At 48.7% G+C, this 24,857-nt stretch overlaps 2 protein-coding genes across 2 annotated transcripts in view; one reads left to right on the forward strand and one right to left on the reverse strand.

The window, feature by feature from the left end:
- Nucleotides 1-571: 571 nt before the first annotated feature.
- Nucleotides 572-2,590, forward strand: TPBGL (trophoblast glycoprotein like). Its single transcript, XM_031606104.2, has one exon. The coding sequence runs from the start codon at nt 577-579 to the stop codon at nt 1,675-1,677; it is 1,101 nt and encodes a 366-aa protein (XP_031461964.1). The 5' UTR covers nt 572-576; the 3' UTR covers nt 1,678-2,590.
- Nucleotides 2,591-7,271: 4,681 nt separating this feature from the next.
- PGM2L1 (phosphoglucomutase 2 like 1) overlaps nt 7,272-24,857 on the reverse strand; it is a 42,682-nt gene continuing 25,096 nt past the window's right edge. The window contains exons 4-14 of the mRNA XM_031606064.2: nt 23,595-23,679; nt 23,172-23,255; nt 21,151-21,344; nt 20,227-20,416; nt 19,602-19,696; nt 18,616-18,796; nt 16,562-16,655; nt 15,403-15,532; nt 14,686-14,875; nt 13,899-14,032; nt 7,272-10,772 (exon numbers count right to left, since the gene is read on the reverse strand). Of these exons, the coding sequence (XP_031461924.1) occupies nt 10,670-10,772; nt 13,899-14,032; nt 14,686-14,875; nt 15,403-15,532; nt 16,562-16,655; nt 18,616-18,796; nt 19,602-19,696; nt 20,227-20,416; nt 21,151-21,344; nt 23,172-23,255; nt 23,595-23,679 (1,480 nt within the window). The 3' untranslated portion in view covers nt 7,272-10,669. The remainder of the gene's footprint in view (nt 10,773-13,898; nt 14,033-14,685; nt 14,876-15,402; nt 15,533-16,561; nt 16,656-18,615; nt 18,797-19,601; nt 19,697-20,226; nt 20,417-21,150; nt 21,345-23,171; nt 23,256-23,594; nt 23,680-24,857) is intronic.

The following is a 24,857-nucleotide window of genomic DNA, read 5'->3' on the forward strand; positions in this document are numbered from 1 at the left end:
TTTTCTTTTCTTCCTCCTTTTCCCTCTTCTCCCCCTCTTCCTTCTCCTCTCTTTCTCCTCCTCCTTTCCTCACTTTTCCCCTCCTTCCTCCACCCTCCTCTTCACCCTCATTCTCCTTTCCCTCTTTTCTCCCTCTCTTTCTTCCTCCTTTTCCTCTTCCTCCTCCTTTCCCCTCTCCATCCTCCTCCTCATTCTCCTTTCCTCACTTTCCTCCTCCTTTCTGCGCCTTCCTCCTTCTCCTCTTTCCTCCTCTCTCACCTCCCCATCCTCCTTTCCTCTTTCCTCCTCCTCCTCCTTCCCCCCTTTCCATCCATCCATCTATCCCTCCATCCATCCATCCATCTATCCTCCTCTCCTCCTCCTCTTCCCCCCCTCCTCCTCCCCTCCCCTCCCTCCCCCACCCCATTTGGGCAGCTCCGCTCCCGCTCTCCTCCACCAGACGCCGCCGCTCTCGGGGCAGCGCACTCCGCAGCAGCAGCAGCAGCGGACCCCGGGGCGGGGGGAGCAGGCAGACAGACAGCCCCCTCCCTCCCCCCCCCCCCCCCCCCCCGGCCCCTGCATGCCCCAGCGCCGGGCATGGCCCGCAGGACGCGGCGGGCGGCGCGGCAGGGGCTGCCCTGCTTGGGGCTGCCCTGCTTGGGGCTGCCCTGGTTGGGGCTCGCGTTGCTGCCCTGGGCCGTGCCCCCCGCCGCCGCCCCCCCAGGGGGCTGCCCGTCCGCCTGCTACTGCGTGGCAACCCCGGAATTGGTGCAGTGCCGCTACGAGAGCTTGGACGAACCCCCCCGGGAGCTGCCCACCTCGGTGCACAACCTGAGCATCTCCGGCAGCAACCTGAGCGTGCTGCACCGCGCCGCCTTCGCCCCGCACCCGCTGCCCGACCTCCGCCTGCTCCGCTTGCGCCACGACAACATCCAAACCATCGAGGACATGGCCCTGCAGGGGCTGCCGGCCCTGCGGACCCTCGACCTCAGCCACAACCCTTTGCGTTCGGTGGCGGCCGGCGCCTTCTCCGGCGTCCCTCTGCTGCGCACGCTGCAGCTGAACCAGGCGCTGCTGGTCGCCCCGCTGGAGGAGCAGCTCGCCCTCGCCCTGCGCAACCTCAGCCTGCACCGCCTGGAGCTGGCGGGCAACGGGCTGCGGGCGCTGCCGTTCTCCCTGCTGCCCGCCGGCCTGGAGGAGTTGGATCTCCGCAACAACTCTCTGCAGCGTTTGACATCCACCGAGCTGCTCAGCCTGGAGGCTCAGGGGCTGCGGGGGCTGCGGGTGTGGCTGGGGTCCAACCCGCTGCAATGCGACTGCGCCCTGCGCCCGCTGCTCACCTGGCTGCGCTCGTCCGCCGCCCGCGTGCCCGATGCGAGGAGCCTGCAGTGCTCCAAACCGCCGTCGTTGCGCGGGACGGCGGTGCTGAGGTTGCGGCCCGAAGGGTTGGGTTGCTCGGCCGATGAGGGAGGTGAGGCCGGACAGCTGGAGACAGCTTCTTACGTCTTCTTCGGCATCGTTCTGGCCCTCATCGGCATCGTCTTCCTCATGGTGCTCTACCTGAACCGCCGCGGCATCAAGCGTTGGTTGCACAACCTGCGGGAAGCTTGCCGTGATCAGATGGAGGGCTACCACTACCGCTACGAGCAGGATGCAGACCCACGCCGTGCCAGCGCCGTCGGCACCCCCGGGCTCTGACATCACTGGGCTCTGGTGGCACCCCGAGATGCTCCTTCCAGCTGCCTCCATCCCCAGCATCCTCCTGATCCCCATCCCGTTGCCGCGGTGCTGCTCCAGAGATCCAAAACGAGCGTCGGGCTGCATCCGAGTGGGCAGCATCATCTCCTGGGGGGCTCCGGACCTGCTCAGCCCGGGTTCTGATGGCATCACGATGTCCTCCCTCCAGCTGACTCCATCCCCAGCGCCCTCCTGGTCTCCAGCCCATTGCCACGGTGCGGCTCTGGAGGAAGAACTGGTCCTAGGGATGCTGTGAGTGCTCCGTTGGGCTGCGTCCGAGCAAGCAGCATCATCCCTTGGGGCTCCATCCCATCTCTGGATCCGTCCACTTGTCCCCATGCAAGTGCTGGGATCAGGGGCGATCATGGGGACACCGTGGTGATGAGCCAGTCCCCAAACATCACCCCATCCCAGCTCCCTTGCACTGCAGACACGAGTGTGAACTGCGCACATCCCAGGGAGCAGCAGCCATATCTGAACCTGCCCTGGACATTCCCGGAGCCCGGACTCGACTTTGACCATGTACAGCTCTTTCCTATTAGATTTCTACTTGACTAATGCAAGAACTTTGCTCGATTTCTCTTTTTTCCCCATTTCATTTCTCGCTCCGCTCTCCTCACGAACTGCTGAGCTCTCCCAGCCCCAACCTCCTCCCAGGCACAAAAGGACACAGCTACGCAGGGATCACCCCACAGGTGCCTGCATGTTCCCAGGGCACTGGGGCAGCTCCTTTGGCCTCAAACCCCTCTCCCAGCCCCGGCTGCCTCAGCATATCATCATAATGAACAAAGCCAAAGCTCCGGCTCTCATGCACCTGCCCGTGTTTGCTTTTAGAACCGTGCCTGTTACGATATCCTAGAGCAAATATACCAAAAGCCGCATCCCTTGTAGCGTCTGCTTTCTATAGAGTGGTTTCCAAACGTCGTCTGGTTCAGGCAGTGCCATTATGGTTGGATTTCCAATCGCTCCCGGAGGTGCAGAGTTTTGTTGGGCTCAGAAACTCCTTTTGCTGGGGGGCAACGGGGAGGCAGAGCAGCTCTACAGGACTCATGCATGGAGCTCAGCCCTAATTTCTCCCTGTGAGCAAGGCAGGGGCTTGGTAATTCATGCCAGTAGTGGGTTTCCAAAGCAATTTGGGTTGCTCGAGCATTTCTGTTCCATCACTCATGAGACACCTGTGCCTGCAGAGCAGCTGTGGGCAGCGCTGCAGGGCTGCCACTCGTGGCAATTCCAAATGAATGTGTGATGTGGCACAGTGCTGAAGTTCAGTACGGGGCTGAACTGGCTGCATTTCAATCCATGGGGGTTTTCCTTTCTGTGTGCTGAGCCAGGGAGGGCTGAGGATGGGGCTGCATCCACGGTGCTTGGGTTTGGGAAGCTGAGAAGCACTGGGTTTGGATTGCAAAGAGGTGCTTGAGTTTGGGATGCTCGGAAGGTCCTGGTTTTGGGATGCTTGGAAGTGCCTGGGTTGGGATGCAAGGTGCCTGGGTTTGGGTTGCTTGGAAGTACTTGGGTTTGGGATGCTTGGAAGTACTTGGGTTTGGGATGCTTGGAAGTGCCTGGGTTTGGGATGCTCAGCGAAGCCAGAGTTTTGGATGCTTGGAAGTGCCTGAGTTTGGGATGCTCAGAGGTACCTGGGTTTGGGATGCTTGGAGCCTGAGGACTGAGCTGTGTCCCTGGTGCCAGTGCCTGGGTTTGGATGTTTGGAGGTGCCTGGGTTTACGATACAAGGAGGTGCCTGGATTTGGGATGCACAGAGCCCTGGTGAGGTTTGGCAGGGAGCAGCTGTTACTCAACATGTCAGGTTGGTAAATGAGGAAGGAAGCAGCTGTGATGAGTTCTGGGCTTTTTGCTCCCCTCTGTGTGTATGCAGCTCCTGCACCAGGCAGCTAATTCTGCAGAACTTTGCCAGGAGTTAGAGCAATTATTTCCATCCTATGCATCCCATTACTTTGCATTTTTTCCCTTTGTATTTGCCCTCTGATAGGGGCAGTGGAGCTGGTGCAGAGGGGTGGGGTTGCACTCAGCTGTATTCACGCAGGAAAACAGTGCTTGAGTCCAAGTGAGGGTCCTGGGTGCTCCAGCAGAAATCTGTTGGTTCTGGGGGGATCTTTCCTTTCAGGGCTTTCCTCCTGCCCCAGGAACTTGAGGGCTTTGGCTCCAACTGCTTTCACTGCTGGGATCTTGCAAATTGAGAGCATTAAAGCCTTGAAGTGTGGGGGTGGCAGGGGGAGGAAGGAGGGGATGCAGAGGGTTATGCAAGAGAAGATGCTGGAGGGGAAGCAGAAGGGGATGCAGGAGGAAATGCAAGGGGAGATGCTGGAAAGGATGCAGGAGGTAAAGCAGGAGAGGGTGCTGGAGGAGATGGAGGGGATGCAGGAGGTGAAACAGGAGGGGACGCAGGAGGTGAAACAGGAGGGGATGCAGGAGGTGAAACAGGAGGGGATACAGAGGATGACACAGGAGGAGATGCTGGAGGGGGTACAAGAGGGGGTGCTGGAGTTGTAGCAGGAGGGGATGCAGGAGGAAATGCAAGAGGAGATGCTGGAAGGGATGCAGGAGGAGATGAAGGGTGTAATGCAGGAGACAATGCCTGATTTTTGCCCAGGCTCAGAATGACCTTTCTGGTTGCACAAACTCAGACATGTGCTGAGAGAATGCAAACTTTGAGAGACCCATCGTAGTTTCCCAGATTTGGTTTTCCTCCTTTCTCTTTTACATTTTTTTTTTTTTCTCCCTTTGTGTTTTCAGTGCTCAGGGCTGCATGGGGTGGCCACATCTCTGCTGTGAGACGTTTGGTTTGTAGGGAGCACTATGGGTCTTCCTGGCAGCATCTGCAATGCCATGCAATGGGGCAGAAAACAGTCCTTTTGGTGCTACCGGTGCAGATCTCAGGGCTGTGCAGGGAAGGCTGCTTGTTGAAATCTCCAAAGGGAGAAAAAAAAAAACCAAAACCCTCACCTTTTGGACTTTTCCCTCCAGGAAGAGCAAATGGGAGCTGTTGCCCTATTGCAGTGGGGAAACTGAGGCATGGATAACGTTGCTGAGAGCAGTGAGAGGTTTGGGCAGAAAAAGCACAGAAACCCAGCAGCTCATCTGCACCATGTCCATGATGGCACTGCAGGGTTTGTGCTTTGCTACTCATTCTTAGGGCACTCATAGAGGCAGAGCCCAGACCTGCAGCTGACAGGACGCAGCCCCTGTGCTGGGAGTGGATCCCAAAAGAAATTGGGATGACACTGGATCCTGTGTGTGTATTTGTACAGAGGCTGTACTGCTGTCAGGATCAGCTCAGGAAGGGAAAATGGAAACGGTGACAAATCGGATGCTATGGGTTTTCGTATTCCTGTTTTGCTGCCTCCCCAAGGGTCATTTAGTAGCCACGTTCCCAGGACCCAGCTCTTCTAATTAATTGTGCTGGGATAAAGCTGGGGATAGGAGCTGCCACCTCCAAGCATTGCTGAGCACTGGCACGCTCAGCTCAGTGATGAGCCCCCGTCAGCACTGGGACAGATTTGTCCCTCTGGCACTCAGGGCTGAGGGATCTGAACCCTGGGGGCTCCCCCTGCACCCCTGGGCACCCCCAGCCCCACGTCCTCATGTCCCAGCATGGACTCACCTCATCCCTTGGGTGCCTGAGCCCACAGAGCCCCCAGACATCAGTGGGGCCACGGGTGGAAATCCCTCTGTTTCACCCATAAGTGGCATCAAAGCACCAAAAACATGAGTGCCAAAATAAAAGCAACGTGACAGGAGAGTTCCTTGGAGGTGGGTTCCTCGGTGTGCTCGTGTCTCCCCAGTGCTTTCCTCAAGCTGATGGGATGGATGGGTCTTCCAGAATCAGCCTCCATCTGGACAATCTTCCAAAATAACCTGTGTTCCAGGCTGTTTCAATGTTGTTGGTACATTGGGGTCAGGTGGGATCTCTTGGGGAGGTTTCCTTGTCCTTTATGAAGAGGAACCAAAATCATCTTAGTAAGGTGCGAGTAGAGAAGCTGCAACTTAAACCCCTGCAGATGCTGCCCTACATGGGCAGGACCAGCCTGCTCCATCCTCATGGGACAGGTTTTTGGAACAGAAGGGCAGACCTTTTGCTTGGGATGGCCCAAACTGGGAGCCTCTCAGGTGAGTTTCCATATGCTTTGTGCAACCATCTTCCACGCAACCCTTGCACCCACCTGGCTGATCCCTCAGTGAGGAGCTGGGGACAACCCAGGAGCTCCATTCCTTGCAGGACGAAGACCCAGGGACCAGGGTTTGGGGACCTTCTGCAAACAGATCCATGCAACAAAGCAGATTTCCCTCTGCTTGAGAGTTGTTTCATTGACTGTGTCAAGGTTCTCCTTGCCCTGGATGATGTGGATATGTGAACCTCAGCACCTGTGTCCCCTTCCATGGTGACAGAGTAACAAAACCACAGAACGCAGGCTTAGGGAGACGGGTGTCAGCCCACAGAGAGACATGTTTGGTCATTAATTAGGTTACTCAATTAGCATTTACATTGCCAAGATGTGAATGTGAATCCAGGCACTGCTGGGACTCACCAGCCTCAGTGTGTCCCCACACGATGCTCTGATTCCCCCCAAACCCCACATCTGCTCTCAGGAATGGGGCTGAGACTCAGGGATGCTGCTGCTCCTGGAGGAGACTGGGGATCCAGAGATGAAAATGCTGGAGGAGAATGATTTGGAGGAGGTAAGATCAGCACAGCCTGTTCTCAGGGTCCTGCCCTCTCTGCCCCCCAAACCCAGCCAGCCTGCTGTTCCTGCACCCCAAGGACCCGGCTATGGGCAGGTGGGGACACCCAGCGCCCGCTCCTGCTATTGCAGGTGGGTGGAGATGGACTCAGCTCCCTCCTGCTGTCCCTATCCTGGCCCCTTCTGCTGCTCCCTTCACCCCCTGCCCATGTAGAACCCACCTCTGCACCCAGAGAGCTGCAGGGGATGCTGGAATCTCTCCCTGCAAAACAAATATCGTACTGTCAGAGTGGCACAGGGCATAATGCAGAGACTGAATAGATGGGAAGATGACAGTCCAGACAGGAGAAGAAAGCATGGATTGGTGCAGATCTCCTGAGGATGAAATGCACAGCCATCCCTGGAGGATGCAGGAACCCTCCTGGATGTGTTGTGGCTTCTGCCCATCTGCTCCACAGCCCCAACCATCCACCTAAGCCTGTTTAAATGCATGACCCATAAGAAACTTCTCCTTTTGTGTCACTCACCGGAGAGCCCTCGGGTTGCTGCTCCCTCCTCCTCCTCAGGTCGCAATCTGACATCAATTCTCTTCCTCCTGAGTTCACAGCACAAGGATGAAGCTTTAGGAAAAAACACTGGATCAGCTTTAGGAAACGCTGCTCTTGTGGGGCTGCAGGGAACAGGAACCCACCTGTAGCTGGAAATCCACTTGCAGGGACTTCCCACCCCCCCCTGTGCTGCTCAGCAATTCGGGAGTGCATCCCTTCCCCCCAGACCCACACCTCTCAGCCCATATCCCCCCTGCACCGAGGCAAAAACCAGCTCTGTTTGGGGGCAACAAAACTCAGCTGAGAAACACTGATGAAACGCAAAGGGTTGCGACTACCAAGAGAACAGTTTATTATTTGTAACACTTCATTCAGCTAAATCCACGTAGCAATACACACAGAAATACTTCAGAAAAGTGCAAATTCTCACTCGGTCATATGCCATAATTGTACAGAACAGACACTGGATAAAGAGAGCACAGATGCAGAACTCACCGGGACTCCAGATAAGAGTGGTGCAGCTCTGGCTGCTTCCCTCCCTGCATACAAAGCCACTCTGAGGAGGCAAAGGCAGGAACCTTGCCATCCAGACTTGAATCCAGGGCTCACCATGCAAACGGTCCCTTTCCTAAACCAAACCGAAACCCTCAGGAGCCAAAGAGGGGCACGAGGTGCTACCGAGCACTTCTGGAGCAGGGAGTGTGAATTTCGGAGTGCTTAGCGAGTGCTGCACATCACCTCAGTGTCTGAAACTGAAAAATACTGAATTTTAATTGTTTCCTGTGTGAATGATGCAAGCAAGGGTTTCCCTCTTGAGGCACTGAGGGCATCAGGAGACCTACACAGACAGGACTGCACCGCTCTCTGCTGCTGGAGTCCGTGCTGCAGGAAGGGCAGGGGAAGCAGACGGGCCCACAAACACAGCAGGGCTGTGCAGCTGCAGTGAGAGCTGCACTTGGGCTTCCAGAACAACCCTGCCATGTCAGACACGCTCCTTCCTTTGCTTCACTCACGCCACGGTTAAGAAGCGTCCTCTAGAGTTGCAGGGAGACATGAATACCACCTGAAGCTATGTAAATCACAGACTGGACACTGCATCACAACTAGAATAAAACAGCTGGCTGCAAGCTGTATCACACAGACACCAAACTCTGCCTGGCAAGTCTCCTGTTTTTACGCAGATCCCCTCCAAGACCCTGGAAATAGAGTTCTGCCATGTATCCAAGTGAGATAGAGATTGAGTCTGTCGCAGCAAAAAAAGACAAAAAAAAGCCTTCCTAAATGCTACAAACACAAACCACGGGCAGCTGGATCAGGTCAAGCTGATGGCTGCAGCTTAACAAAAGGTGCACTGTAACTGGAAGCCTCGTAAACAGTAATCAGAATGCATTTGTTCGACCAGCGCTTCCTGCTCGAGTCTGGAAAGCCTTTGTTCTTGCCTGGAAGGCAGCAAAGAATAACCAAGAGCTGAAAGGAGGTTGTGCACAAGTCCAACAAGCTCTGACACGGTCACAGGGCAATGCAACAGGAGAGTTACAGTCCTTCACAGTCGGAGCAATGAGGGGACAGGGAGGAGAGAAAGAGTTCCTCGAGTGGAACGGTATAAATACATCCAACGGTTCAACATGGTACAGGAAAACAATGGTAGCAGCAGTTTACAAACAGCAATAGTAATGATACCCTTAATATACATTCAGTATGTTGTTGCCTGTCATTCCAGAAGCATTTCTACATCTACAGCTTACTGCTCAACACCTACAGACGAGGAGAATCCCAGGCACTGCACTCCTGGTGCTGTATGTTCACTACAGGCATTCACACCACGAGCAGCACCCAGCTGCTAAGGATGCTGATGGAAAATGCAACCACGAGTGAGCTGCTCTCATCTGAACTGTCAGGAGGTGCTCAAGTCCAAATCAGAGGCAGAGCTCCTTTGGGTCAGGGCAGGACCCAGAGCTGAGCCCTGCAGTGAGGATGTGCCATCACACGTATGACACCTCCCCAGAGCTGCACAGAGCAATGAGTAACTCCCAGGATAAACATCTCACCCGTTCTCATCACATCAGCCACGGGGAAAAAAGAAACAATCCAACTTTTTGGCATCAGATACACTTCACTCGGTTGCGGAACCATTTGGAAAAGCTTTTCCTTACAATAACAAATAAATAAATAGGGGTGGTTACCAAAAAATTTGTGCGACACAGACCTTCTGCAGCACACGTACATTCATACCCTCACCATAGTGCAAAGCTGCTGTGGGCACCAACACCCCACAATGCACAGATGCAGGCACCCAGTGCTCCTCAGAGCCCTTTGGATGCAATGCACACGAAGCCACAAAAAGGGCACGATGGGTGGAGGGCAAATGGGGTGGTCAACAACAGTGGCAAAACAACACCTTTAACCTCAGTGCCTCTTGGGTTCCCCTCACGTAACCTTCAGTACAGAACCTGAGTGCTTGGGTTTATCTGTTCCTCTTGTTTAGTAGCTGTGAAGTGAGTGGATGAATCCAGAAGATGGCTGACTTCATTTTGATCCTCAATCATCAATACCCAATTCTTCCTGAACGCGTTGCTGTACTTCAGAACTGGGGGAAATGTACACTTTTCTGGATCAGCATCTGTCAGAAAAGAAGTGATGAGCAGAACTGCCTTCTGCTTGAGCCGAGATAGGAAACTGATAACAAGAGGTTGCTAAAAATCCACCTTAAAAGAGCAACAGTATTGGCAAACTGCTGTGCTAACAGAAGTGAGTTTATCAGATATGACAAATAATACGAGTTAGTAAAAGATACTAATAATAGAGAGTGTCTGCATCTCACCTTTCCTTTCTTTCCCCCTGTTTTGTTTTGTTTCCTTCACTGGACAGCATGACTTCAAGCCATCACAACCAAACAAGTCCCCAGTTGGTGTTTTCATACAAAGATATTAAATTTCTGAAACCTTTAGTAAAAAAAAAATAACTTCAGTCCCTTCAGAGCTGTGGGATAAGAAGGGGTTATAAAGCCCACAGCAGTCAGAATAGGCAGTTTAACCAAAGGTGAATGGGTCTCTGCCCTTTTGGAAGCCCCAGGAAGGCCTCCTACTGAGTCACCCAAAAACTCGTGTTGCCACTATTGTTTCACACCCCAGCAAGTGGAGATACACATAGGAAAGAAACAACGCACGGACAGCACCTCCAACAAGAGAAGGATACAAAATAAGTGGAAAATGTCCAATTGGAGCAACTTGCCTCAACCAGGTATGCAAAGCACTGAACTCTACTTGAATGGATTTGAGAAGTACGAGCTGGAACACCACCACCAACACACACACACACACACAACAGCTACGAAGAAGCAGAGGTTTTTTGTCAGCTCGGGGTGATCACTTCCAACCAAGGTGTCCTGGGTACCTGAAAGCAGTTTAAGACAAGAGTCAGTGGCCACAGACCAACTGTTTTAACCCTGCTGTGGCAGTTTGTTGGCGCTGAGAAGGTCAGCGAGCCTTTGGTCAAAAGAAGGGGAAATTCCAGGGCAAATTCCAGGCAGTACATTCCACCCTTCTCTGCTTATCTCAACTGACAAAAGAATGCTGCTTCTTTACAGAATAAAAACGTAGCTGCTTGTTTAAACACACACACACACACACAGGCACACAGTAAACAGAGTTCTGTTCTTGGTTCCTTGGTTGGACGCGGTGGCTCCTTCCAACACCAGCTGCAGGACAGCTAAGCTGAGCGCCAGATGAGTCCATTCTTATCAGGCTCCAGAAAGTTCTCAATCAGAGCTTCCACCAGCTTCTGACGCTCTTCTTCCAGCACAGATCTGTCACTGCAAGAGAAGAGAGAGGTGTCAGAGGTCTGAGGAACACCAAGACTAGAAAAATAACCAAATGAGAAAGAAAGAGCTGAGGGGGATGGATTTGCTACCGAATGAAAATGCTTTGGAAAGCATTCCATCTGAGCTGTATGTCTCCAGCAGTTCAGCAATATGAGGATGCTTCAGCATGTGACAAATACTGGCTTCCCTCTCTATTGGAAGGGGATTGTCCCTCTCTACTCTGCCCTCATGAGGCCCCATCTGCAGTACTGCATCCAGGTCTGGAGCCCCCAGTACAAGAAAGACAGGGAGCTGTTGGAGAGGGTCCAGAGGAGCCACAAAGATGATCAGAGGGCTGCAGCACCTCCACTACAAAGACAGGCTGAGGGAGCTGGGCTTGTTCAGCATGGAGAAGAGAAGGCTGTGGGGTGAATCATTGCAGCCTTCAGTACCTAAAGGGAGCCTACAGACAGGAGGGGAGTCAACTCTTGGGTAGGGGAGATAACAGCAGGACAAGGGGAAATGGTTTGAAGTTGAGGGAGAGGAGATTTCAGTTGGATGTCAGGGAGAAGTTGTTTGCTGTGAGAGTGGTGAGGTGCTGGAACAGCTGCCCAGAGAGGCTGTGGATGCCCCGTCCATCCCTGGAGGTGTTCAAGGCCAGGTTGGATGGGGCCCTGGGCACCCTGGGCTGCTATGAAATGTGGAGGTTGGTGGCCCTACCTGTGGTGGGGGGGTTGAAGCTTCATGATCCCTGAGGTCCCTTCCAGCCCAAACCTTTCTGTGATTCTGTGTGATTTGCTTTGTTCTATTTCCTATTCGCGGGCCCAGAGGAGGCCACTAAGATGATCAGAGGGCTGGAGCAGCTCTCCTATGAGGAAAGGTTGAGGGAACTGGGCTTGTTGAGCTTGGAGAAGAGAAGGCTGCGGGGAGACCTCATTGTGGCCTTCAGTACTTGAAGGGAGTGGATAAACAGGTCAGGTAATGGCTGTTTGTGAGGGTGGATGGTGATAGGACAAGGGGGAATGGTTTTAAAGTGAGACAGGGGAGGTTTAGGTTGGATATGAGGAGGAAGTTTTTCAGCCAGAGGGTGGTGAGGCAGTGGAACAGGTTGCCCAAGGAGGCTGTGGATGCCCCATCCCTGCAGGCATTCAAGGCCAGGCTGGATGTGGCTCTGGGCAGCCTGGGCTGCTGGTTGGTGACCCTGCACACAGCAGGGGGTTGGAACTGGATGAGCATTGTGCTCCTTTGCAACCCAGGCCATTCCATGATTCTATAATTCCATGATCTGCTTTCTTTAATAAGCTACTTCTTGGTAAGGACTACTGCAAAATTAATTTCAACAGGGGGAAAAAATGGCCACTAGAGGTCAACTGTGGTTCTAGAACAAATGGCTGCAAAAACGATGCAAGACTGGCAAAAGGGTTATGAAAAAGTCAGAACTGCTCCAAATAGAAGAGGCAGATACCCTCTATACTCTTCTCTACACGGAGTCCAGCTGCACCTTTCAGGGTTCTTTAACTAAACTGCAGTTTAGGAGAGTTGCACTGCCACACTCCTTTAAAGATGCATTCCCCCTTTCCTATCCTGATATCTCACTGGAGGAAGAGGAACTCAGTCTTCAAAGAGGCAAAGCAGGCTTGTTATTTCCTTCTGCTTTGCTCATGTATGGAGCCTGTCATACAGCACTGCCCCTCAGGTCACCCTTCCTTTTATAAAACACACCTCAAGCTGCTGCAACAGAACTGGCTTTCCCAATGCTCAGCCTTTAAGAATAATCAGTAAGCTGAAACTCAAAGAAATACTTGCAAGGCTATTACAGGAAGGACTGTGTTTTGTGAAGCAGCTGAAGAGCATTTTGTGCTTTTTTGTGCTTTGAACCAGGGAAGCTTGAAAGTTTCAGTTTTCTGTTCTAGATCATAATTGCTGTTAACCAGTGGTATTATTGCAATTAAAAGGTCACTGTGTTTTTCTGACTTACCAGAATGAACAGCAAAAGCTCCAATGATGCATCAGAGCATCTCAAGTGCTACTCTCTCAACTACTCCAGCCCTCACGTGTGTTAAGCTTAAGTTAAGGGCAATATTTCTTTACTTCTTCCTTGCTGATTGTCTCAACCAGATCCCACTTTTCATCAGATGGTATCTTGCCTACTTTCAGGTTCATGGAAGCTGAATGGAGAATTTCCATGTCCACATATACATATGTGTTCATAGAGCAGACAACCAGCAAGCTTTTACCCAATCAACAGGAGCTTCTGGTAATTGCTGCCATTCAGAAAATTGGAGTGGAGAACTCCAACCCTTCTCTGACCTGCTGTTATTCCCTGCTCAACTCAGGACAGTCTTAAAAGGCAATTCAAAAGATGGGCTGTGCCTGTGTGAGAAATCCATGGAGCAATAATCAGTGTTTAAAAGAAAACTCAGCATCCTGTGAGAAGCTGTGTAGGCATGGACTCTTGTCTCCACTCACACACTCATTTGAACGGAGTCAATCCACTGCCTGCCTGAATCTGACCAAAACACGCAGTGAGAAATAACTTCATCCTCAATTCCTGCCAGTGCTGATTCAAAGGCCCCTTTTGTGCTATTTTCAGATTTCTGCTTCATCTTAGACTGAGAACCTAAGCTCCTCATCTGCACTTCTGACTTCAACACTCTAAACATACCCCTGTGGTTTTTTTACATATATAGATAAATTTAATGTTTCTTAACTGGAAGAAGCTGATCCCAGGTGGCTATAAAGAGGAGACAGACATCTAATTACTATCAAATACCTTGGAGCACCACAGCAGATTCCTAAATACAGTAGGAATCCACCTGGATTTAAGCATGCTTGCCAGCGGCACCACAACTTCATTACATTTTAGTTTAGAAAAAATGAGCAATTAGGTTAATAAATGAACCCTCCTAGAGCAGCAGATGCTTAAAATTCAGTTCTTTGCCTTATCCACTGCAGAGGGGATTTCATGTGAGCAGGAACTGCAAGGATCCAGGCAGTTTAACAGGCTGGAGCAGTGAGGGGTGGCTCAGGTCTTTGAGGAGGCAGCAAAGGAATCCATTTCCATGAAGGAATGATGCCTCAGCACTGCTCTTTCAGCCCAAGGATGCTGTGATGTCTGCATACAGAGCTGCTACTGACCTCTGCTCGGGCAGGGCGCACATCTCTGCATAGTATTTGATCTTTGGCTCTGTCCCACTCGTCCGAAGGGTGGCAACACAACCATTTTGAAACGTAAAGGTGATCATCTGGCTGCTTTTACTCACAGGCAGCACCTACATCAACAAGAACAGATGATTAGAAAACGCCCCAACTAGCACAAATGCATTGCTTTAGTTTGTGTTTAAATAGAACAACCAATATTTACAGAGCTAAATAAGCATGTCCTGTATATCCACCAGCCAGGGCAATAAGCTAGAACAAGTCATTGCAGCCTAACACACAGAACTACCCTGTGGATCAGTATTTTAGGATAACTGGACTGTTTTTTACTCCCATGGAAATTCCAACATCTGGAAACCCGCTAGATGGCAGAAGAGTTGCAGGAGCACCAAAGTCAGCTCAGCTAATAAAGTTCATTGTGGATGCCCCATCCCTGCAGGCATTCAAGGCCAGGCTGGATGTGGCTCTGGGCAGCCTGGTCTGCTGGTTGGCAACCCTGCACATAGCAGGGGGTTGGAACTGCATGAGCATTGTGCTCCTTTGCAACCCAGGCCATTCTATGATTCTATAGGAAAAAGGTAAAACAACAGCAAAGTCATTCCACACGGAAGTAATTTTCTCCTCAATTAAGCCATCCTAGTAGACAGCATTAATTACACTGCCATCTAAGATGCCACAGTATATTCTTCCTGCATAGCTGTTGGTGTATTCAACTTTCAATCTCTTGAAAAAGAGAAGCCCTCCTGCAAAATGCTTCATAACTCACCGACTTCTTATTGGGCTGGCTGCTGTCATAGCCAGTGGTAATGTCTCGTACGTGCAATATGTTGTAATCACCACAGAACTTGGGATAAGACTGAGGGCCATCAAAGTTCCGAAGCCTCTCAAATATCCTCTTGATGGTTGGAGGATCATAGCACAAGAAATAGGAAGTTTTTGATATGTGATATCCATACCTACAAGGAGATGACTCTTTTCAGTTAAAACATTCAGAAGTTTTCTGCACATTTGGTATCTAAAGGAAGTCTGTTTGGGAAAAAAAAAAAAAAAAAAGGAACAATGGGAAAATAATACAGTTCTCATAGCTGTGGAACACATATTTCTAAGCAAATCTTTGGAGTCTGAAGTAGATTTGATTGCATTACTCAAAACATCTCACAGCTCCTTTTAAATTCGAGGAAGGGTTTCAGTTCCAGAGAAATAAAAGCCAATGGTTAAGGACAGGGCAGAATACTTCAGTTGGAAGCAACCTACAATGGTCATCAGCCACTTTAGGGGTAGGCAGATAAGTTAGAGTACATTGATAAGTGTGCTGACCAAACGCCTCATGCACACTGACAGGCACAAGGCATCAACCACCACTCTAGGAAGCCCTGTTCCAATGTTCAACCACCCTCCCTGTAAAGAATTCTTTTCCTGCAGTCCAGCCTGCACCTTCCCTGGTACAGCTTTGTCCAAAATATGAATGAAAAAGGCAACTTACGTTTCATACACCTCTATGAGTTTCTGTGCTAGCGACAGGTTCTTGGTTTCCAGGTAGGCTGCCATTTCAGCTATGACCACAGCTGCACTCACACCATCTTTATCCAACACTGAGGTGCCACACATGAAGCCTAGAGATAACAAAACCATTGTGGAATACAAAACTGGCACACCACTACACTGATTTACATGGGTGAAGTTTTACTTCTATTCCAGGGGAAATGAAAACTGGTTGATTTATCCGTGCTGTCCTTAACATTGCACAGTGCTCCCTTCCATGAAACCTAGCTAACTTAGGGGTCACAGTGATAGAAAGATACGTGCTATCATCAATTCATTCCAGTCTGATAACATCTCTTCTCTGAGGGGATCTTTCATGGCATTTAACGTATCAGCTGCTTGTTCTGTGCAAGCACAGCAATATGAATCAAAAGAACTGATACTGATACAGGCTTGGTAACAGACAATACAGTGCTCCACAGTACTGCCAAGCTGCCTTCCTTCTGAAGGGATTCATCAGCAAGATCTTCGTTCCTCACTGTTAGAACCTTCTTGAATTCTATGAATATGGGAGGGAACTGATATGGGCATAAATGCTCTTTAGTAAGGGTTCATTTTCAAATGCTATACTGGGTGTGAATATGGCATCCTAAAAAGCTGCTCTTCATCTTGCAGAAGCAGAGAATTCCTACAGCTGAAACATTCACTGCACAGTTCTATACCAATGGGTGGTGTTAGCAAGACTCCCAAGGCCAACAGAGCACTCCAGGCAATGTCAGCAGGACTAGATGACCTTTAAAGGTCTCTTCCAACTCTAAGGATTCGATGATTCTATGATTCTATGGTTCTATTCACATTAGGCAGCTAGATTTCTCTTTGGCTGCTGATATAAAGTAGTCTCTTAGGTTTTATTTTACCCGAGGGCAGTGTTGGGCTCCTGAAGGAGCTGCTATATTGGTGTAATGCAGCAAGCCCTTGGACCACCGAGTTCTCACAGAGAGGACCCATAAGGCATTACATTGCTTAAGAACAGATCCAGCTTAACCTCAGCTAACAGGATGTGAAACAACAGCAGTTCAGCAACCAAGACAACACTTTTTACATACTGGATATTCCCCCTGCACAGTTTCCAACAGTTGAAAGTGATATCCAAGACTTACCAATAGACTCTTCAAAGGCAAAAAGAACTTCTTTTCCGTTATCTAGGAGATCTTTTACTCTGCTTCCAATCCATTTGAAGCCAGGGAGTGTTTCCTGAAATAGGAAAAATAAAACAGATTGCACTGCATTCCAATTCTCCACCACTTAGTTTCAAGTCGAGCAATAGAGTGCAGCTGCTCCTCTTTCCACCTCCAGGACGTTTCCTGGAATTGGAACCCTGAGTGTCAGACCTGGAAGTTCAGAAGAAAGAGGCATCAGATTGAAAATGTGAGAGGGAAAAAAGAAAAGGTGGTGGATTCAGGATTTTAGGGTCAATGGGAAAGTCTGACACAGAGTCAACACACTAAAGCTAAAGGAAGACATCATTTTCCTGAATTTCTATCTCAATAATTGATCAACAGAATAGAGGTAGTAAAGACAATCATTAGACAAGTCTGGGATTCTGCTCAGAATATGAATCTAAGGCAAAGTGTCAGATGAATAAGCAGTGCTTTTGGGTGATGGGAGGGAAAAATGCTGCCTGTGTTCTTACTGCCAAGTAAGGCAGTTGGGTGGATGATCTTGGAGGTCTTTTCCAACCTTAGTGACTCTATGATTCTATGAATCAATCAAAAGCAGTCAACATTTTAGCAGCTGTTCTCAGAGAAAAGGAAAGCACAGAGAGGGGAAGCTTTCAGAGAGACCACAGACTTCTATAAATTCCTACCTATTTTACAGGCAAATCTTCAAGAAACGTGAACAGTATTTAGTGAGATAATGAAATTCACTGCAAGGCAGCAGAACTCAAACACATCCTTAGTGGAACAATGTGAAAGATCTTAATGGAAGAGCTCCTCTGTTACAATATGAACTGGGGGAATGACTTTAAAGGGAGACAAGGGAGGTTTAGGTTGGATATGAGGAGGAAGTTTTTGAGCCAGAGGGTGGTGAGGCACTGGAACAGGTTGCCCAAGGAGGCTGTGGATGCCCCATCCCTGCAGGCATTCGAGGCCAGGCTGGATGTGGCTCTGGGCAGCCTGGTCTGCTGGTTGGCGACCTGCACACAGCAGGGGGTTGGGACTGGATGAGCATTGTGCTCCTTTGCAACCCAGGCCATTCTATCATTCTATGATTCTATGATTAAAACCTACCAGTGATTGGTGCACCTACAAGAACGCTGTGCTATCCATCAAATAGCATTTATTTTTTGAAGCAAAAATATCAAGTTGCACATGTTCATCTCCAGAATTTCTCTTTAGGAGAACCAAGACGAAAGCACTTAGTGACATGCAATTAATTAAAATTCTGTGTCACCTGTTACAGTCTACTTGCAGATTTTGAATAAATTGATACCACAAAATCCTACCACTGTAACGTGCACAGAGAAACTGTTCAGTGTAAATGGTAGCCTGGGCTCCATCAGAAGAGGGGTGGCCAGCAGGGACAGGGAGGTGATTGTCCCTCTCTACTCTGCCCTCATGAGGCCCCATCTGCAGCACTGTGTCCAGGTCTGGAGCCCCCAGTACAAGAAAGACAGGGAGCTGTTGGAGAGGGTCCAGAGGAGCCACAAAGATGATCAGAGGGCTGCAGCACCTCCACTACAAAGACAGGCTGAGGGAGCTGGGCTTGTTCAGCATGGAGAAGAGAAGCTGTGGGGTGAATCATTGCAGCCTTCAGTACCTAAAGGGAGCCTACAAACAGGAGGGGAGTCAACTCTTGGAAAGGGGAGATAACAGCAGGACAAGGGGAAATGGTTTGAAATTGAAGGAGAGAAGATTGAGGTTGGATGTGAGGGGGAAGTTGTTTGCTGTGAGAGTGGTGAGGTGCTGGAACAGCTGCCCAGAGAGGCTGTGGATGCCCCGTCCATCCCTGGAGGTGTTCAAGGCCAGGTTGGATGGGGCCCTGGGCAGCCTGGGCTGCTCTGAAATGTGGAGGTTGGTGGCCCTGCCTGCGTTGGGAGGGTTGGAGCTTCATGATCCTTGAGGTCCCTTCCAGCCCAAGCCATTCTATGATTCTATGATTCTATGATCAGGTTTTACTCTGCAAGATGACATCAGTAAAACCCCTGGCTTACTTCGAAGTTGAATCCTTCTTTAAGTGCAATTGCCCTCAAAATTTTTGAGGAAACCGTGGTCGCAAGCATGTAAACATTCTTCACATCAGCATCTTTGGAGCAGTTTTCCTTCCAGCGAGAAAACATCCACCAACCAAACAACGCCGCCAGTTCGTTGCCAGTGAACACCTTCCAGCAGCCACTGCAGACAGCACAGAAAAGAGCTCTTTCAGGTTTTCCCAGAGGATTCAAGCAGGGAGAGACATTTTCTGTAGTCACTGCAACAACAGGAGTCTGAGCACACTACTGACAAGCTGCTCTATACAAAGCCATCCTACCAAGACGACTCCACATTTCTCACATCTCGATGATTTACAAGCCCACTGCATTCTGTTAGCAAGCAAAGGTACCCATTTAGTTACCTTAGTATCAACTTTCAAGTAGCTTAAGATCTTATAATTTACCAGTATAGCAATCTCTACTGTCTACACACTGCAGTCAGGCACTGCCTGAACAATAGGAAATTACTACTTACACAATTAGCAGAATTTTGGCCTGTTAGTGAAAGAAAAATAATTTCTACTCAATATAAAGAAGGCAGGAAGGAAAAAACAAGACACCATAACAGCTAGCTCTCCCAAAGCAGTATTTATTTGCCTAGTCTATGACAAAAAAGTAGATGTGAGGGTGGTGAGGCATCTGGAACAGGTTGCCCAAGGAGGCTGTGGATGCCCCATCCCTGCAGGCACTCAAGGCCAGGCTGGATGTGGCTCTGGGCAGCCTGGGCTGCTGGTTGGTGACCCTGCACATAGCAGGGGGTTGGGACTGGATGAGCATTGTGCTCCTTTGCAACCCAGGCCATGCTATCATTCTATCATTCTATGAAAATACCCACAGAGCAAAGTCACAACAGGAAGGTGTGCCTTTAAGGTGCATGTCTTTGGGGCACAGCAATTTTCACAACCTGTTCTCCATGAAGAGATAAAACAGAAGGTCCCCTTACTTACTTCTGCTGCTCTGCCACTGCCAGTCTGTCTGCATCAGGATCAGTGGCCACGACTACTTTAGCATTTTCCCTCTCTGCAAGCCTCAGTGACAACTCCTAGTGGGAGAAGAGGGAGGGGAAAAAATCACAGAACCAAATAAAGGGAACCAAATCACAGAACCAAAATCAGGACAAGGGGAAATGGTTTGAAGTTGAGGGAGGGAAGATTGAGGTTGGATGTCAGGGGGAAGTTGTTTGCTGTGAGAGTGGTGAGGTGCTGGAACAGCTGCCCAGAGAGGCTGTGGATGCCCCATCCCTGGAGGTGATCAAGACCAGGTTGGATGGGGCCCTGGGCAGCCTGCTGTGATATTAAATGTGGAGACTGGTGACCCTGTATGTGGCAGGAGGGTTGGAGCTTCATGATCCTTGAGATCCCTTCCAACCCTGGCCATTCTGTGATTTTGTAAATGAATTCTTGCTCTTAAGTTACACATAACATGCAAAAACAACCCCAAGATCTCATACAGATGGCTAGATGAGTTTAACACAGCTCAAAGCCAGGTACTCTCTGTGCCTTCCCCAATCTGTTTTTCATGAAGGAAAGTCCATAACAACACATAAATGAGACAAAGCAGAAAATGAAATACCAGCACAGATTCTCCTTCTTCAGGATTTGGGCATTTGACAGTAGAGAAGTCTGGATCTGGATCTTTCTGTTCAGGTACAGGAATGGGAGGTTGAAAGCCAAATGCCTTGAAAGCCCATTGCACATAGTCATGTCCAACTCCATGAAATGAGGTGTGAACAAACTTCAAATTTGTCTGCATGTTTAGCTCCCTGATAAGGAAAGAAGAAATTCAGTAAGGCTGCAGTTACTTTACCAGACTACTTTTATGTAGGAAAGGACAAACTAAAGAAAAGGCAATTACACTTGATCCTATTTGGCTAGTTTCTACAATAATTTCAATGAAAAAATGAGTTTTGCTAGAAACTGCTGGTTTCGAGTTTCTCATCCCTTAATACAAGATATTTACCTACTGCTGAGCTGGCTGAAAATCCCCCAGGGATGAACTATCCTTTTCTGCACCAAACTCCTTCTTACTGCAGATCTTACTGCAGCTCTATCTTGTCCTCTTCCTCCTCCTCCTTTTACCCACCTCTGTCCCAACTAACATTTAAACTTATCCATCCCCTTCCGCTTCATGCACCATCACTCTGAACCACTGCATTTTCTTCACAACCCTTTGAGCATTAAATAAAATGGTTCACATCAAGGTGAACTATTGTAGCCTCGTGTTCCAAGGCAGTGACCAGACTTGTGCCTGAAGTTGGGTGCTTTATTGTCCTGAAGTAGGGTTCAGGCCTAAAGAAGATGACCATTTAATGTAATAACACATCAGGGAAGGGATGGGGTGAGACAGAATGGGGACTGAAGATTCCTACCAGCAGGAGGAGGACAGGACAACAGCCTCAGGCAGGCAGTGATGTTTGTGACAGAGCAGAGCACTCAGCTTCTGTGAACCACAAAGACTTAAAAACGTCATTTAAGAACATTTCATTCCATACTACACCTGTGGTAGCAGATCTTTTTCAGATCCTCCATATAAGAGTCACAGATTTTCTTCAGAGGATCCTGCCTAAGAGGACTGGTGTCTACAAGGTTCTCGTTCCAGGAGCCATTCCATGGTTCAACACACTCCTCAATGCATTTTATGATTTCCTTATCATGAGGGGATTTGATCTGAGCTCCATTTTCCCAATAGACCTGGTAGGAGTTTAAGGAAAACACGACACAGTTTATTCACAAAGACTACTGATTTCATAAATACTCTTAGCTATAGGATTCCACACACTGCCTGCTTCAGACTGGCCCAGCTCTTAGATAGGACAAGGGGGAATGGTTTTAAAGTGAGACAGGGGAGGTTTAGGTTGGATATTAGGAGGAATTCTTTCAGCCAGAGGGTGGTGAGGCACTGGAACAGGCTGCCCAAGGAGGTTGTGGATGCAGGCATTCAAGGCCAGGCTGGATGTGGCTCTGGGCAGCCTGGTCTGCTGCTTGGCGACCTGCACACAGCAGGAGGTTGGAATTAGATGAGCATTGTGCTCCTTTGCAACCCAGGCCATTCTATCATTCTATAATTCTATGATCATTTGGAATCCCCGCTCATGACTGCAGTCAAAAAACAATAATTCTTAAACAAAACCATCTTTTATTCAGACAAAGTTGTTCAGTTGCTACGACTGAAATCATCAAGACATGAGAAATTCAGACTGGGAAACACACCGTGCTGCACAAAGTGAAGCAGAATAGAAGCAGTGCCTTCTGCACAGCCTGTCATTCCTTTAGAAAAAGCAGCACAACTTGTTTCTGAAGTCGAAGCAGAACAGATAAGCACTGTGCCAAGGTGCATTTTTCCCATAACTGAACAACTGCAATCTTTCAGCTAGAAATGCTACCAAACCTGAGCTAAAAAAAAAGCCATTTTTTGTTGCAGACATTGTTGCAGACTGATCCAGATGCCTGTTTCCCTATAGTTTGTTTCCAATAGCACGGCTGCCTTCTCTGTGCAGACTTTCTACTCAGACCATCCTGTCCCTCTTTTGATGGTACTCATTATCTCCAAAAGTACAACCCTGTCAAGCTGTCCAAAACCTTCACAAGTTGCTGATGGGTGATATACTGAAGATGAAACAGTTTTTGTGAAAGACTAGAAAAACAAAAAAGTAAAATACTTTGCCTCTAAAGACAGAGACATGATAGCTTCTCAATAAGCTAACTGCTTGGAAAACTGGCATTGCTTGTTACATCCAAGCAGTGTAAATACTGAAGTAGACACAGTACACGTGCAGTGCAGCCACCTGCAGGAGCTCTCTGTACACAGTCAGACTGTTTTCCTATTATTGCCATTCCTCACCAAGCTGCTGCTGAGCAGAAGGCTGATTTTAATTAAAGTTTAGAATTCAGTTTAGATTCTTAAAAAGCTAAGCAATGAAATCATGTGCTACTTGTTATGATGGGTGGTTTGCTCTTCCAGGCTTTGAGAATAAAGCCACCTACCTGTCTGTCACTGCCCAGGTAACACAGTCTTGCAGGGAACACACAGAGCTTTATTAATCAGCAATAAACTGCTGTCACCTGCTGTGTTTTGGACACGGTTAGTGGGCATGGTGAGGATGGGTTGACAGTTGGACTTGATGATCTTAGTGATCTCTTCCAATCTTAATGATTCCATGATTCTGATTCACATAAGTTCTAGCTCCGTTTGAAATTTGTTTTTAAACCTAAGAGGTGAGCAGATAATAAAGGGCCAAAGTATCCTCCCAGCTGCTGAATTGACTCTATGGAATGTCACAATGCACTTGTGTTCCAGACACACAAGCTTTAATGGTTTTTAGTTCTAGTCTCAGATGAAAATGCGTGTCATTCAAAAGGTTAGAGAAGGATGAGTTACTTGAAATCACATTTCCTTCTAATGTGCACATACAAATACTTCAGAAGAAGCCAAGATTCCTCCTAGAACATTGAAAGTATGCAAGTAACATGGAAAGCAGCTGGCTGCAATGTGCTGCAAGCTTCAGGGCTAAGCCTTACCTTGTACCCATTGTCCTCCTTCCTGTTGTGGGACGCTGTGATCATTACACCAGCGACAGCTTTGAGCTGCTGAACAGCATAGGGCTAAAAAAGAAACCCAGAAATGGTGACTTACCCAAGCATTCTGCAGTCGGCAGAAGGATGGTATGTTATTAGGACAGTTATTAGGATGCTAGAGGAGAAATAGCTCAACATCCACCAGCTTATTTGAAAAGTGTATAAACAAATGCTCATCAATCTGCTCTCTGAAGTTGGTAACAGAGAGAAAGCTTGTTCAGAACAGTGCTGTTTTGTTGCATGGCAACATTATTCCCAACTCCATAAACACCACTGTTAAATGGCCAACAGCCATTTAATGCAGAAAGCCTACATTTAGGTCACTCCTGTACTGAGAAAGAAAATGAAAAGAAGACAATGACTCACCACAAAGGGCGTAGGGACATATGTTGAAAAGAAGTATACAGGTACATCTTTAGCCAGCAGGACTGCTGCAGTGAGCTTTGCAAGTCTACCAACGACATGAAACAGAAAATATTCAGTCAACCCAACTCCCACGACAATGCAACAGCCATAGGGCATTACTCACATTTTCATTTTGCTTATTTCTTAAATCCTTGTACTGTTTTATTTTGTTTTCCCTTCATTTCATAAAGTCAGTGTAACCATTTTTGGGCTGTAGAATTGGACAGAGCACTTTCATTTGCTGCTTGAAGGGCATAAGGCACTTCAGTCATGTGAATAAAGCAGTGATATCAAGAAAAGGTACAGAGCCTTCTGGTGTGGGACTTGTCCTTAACTCAAGGACCAAAGTGAGCTCCCAAAAACATGAAAATGCTAAATCCAGAAACAGAGTCAGTATTTTTAAACCTTGCCTTTGTATTAAACTCGTCCTCCCAAGAAGCAGGGAAACTCATTCTCTTTTACAGAGCAATTTGAAATGAAGCTGCTCTTTTCAAGGCTGCTCAGAAATTAACAACAGGAACTCCTGTTCAAGGGGAAAACCAATGAGAGATGAAATTTCAAACATCCTTGCTCACTTATTTTTACAAACAAGCATTAACCATTGCTTCCATACCTTCCCATGACGAGTATACATTTCAGGTACTCAGAATTTCACTATAGCTTTTACCAAATGAAACCTGATATCACAGAAGGGAATTTGAGAGCTAAATTTCTAGCTGAAGGCACTGAAATTTTGCTCCTGTAACAGAATAGCTTACATCAACTTCATTACGGGATACCATCAGGAGAGCTGCCATCTCCTTCGACACTGGAAATGATGCAAGAAAAACACAGCATCACTCACACAGTGTGGGGTGAGCAGGCTGAGTGGACTGACAGCCCTATTTGGGGGAGGTTCAGATTGATTTTAGAACTATTGTTAAGTGCATGTCAGCTCAAGGGGAAGAAGGAAACACAACGGAGAAATGTTTGCTCCTTCAGCATGTGAAACATGGAGACTGTGCTGCATCAAGTCTGAATTCCGTGTTGGTGAGGCTGAAAAGGAATGTTTTTAGCCCTGCAGAGAAGGACCTGGGGGTCCTGGTGGATGAAAAACTGAACATGAACCAGCAGTGTGTTCCTACAGCTCGGAAAGCAAATGGGATCCTGGGCTCCATCAGAAGAGGGGTGGCCAGTGGGACAGGGAGGTGATTGTCCCTCTCTACTCTGCCCTCGTGAGGTCCC

This window comes from Phasianus colchicus, chromosome 1, assembly GCF_987193195.1.
Source record: "Phasianus colchicus chromosome 1, bPhaCol1.hap1.1, whole genome shotgun sequence".
NCBI lineage: Eukaryota > Metazoa > Chordata > Aves > Galliformes > Phasianidae > Phasianus > Phasianus colchicus.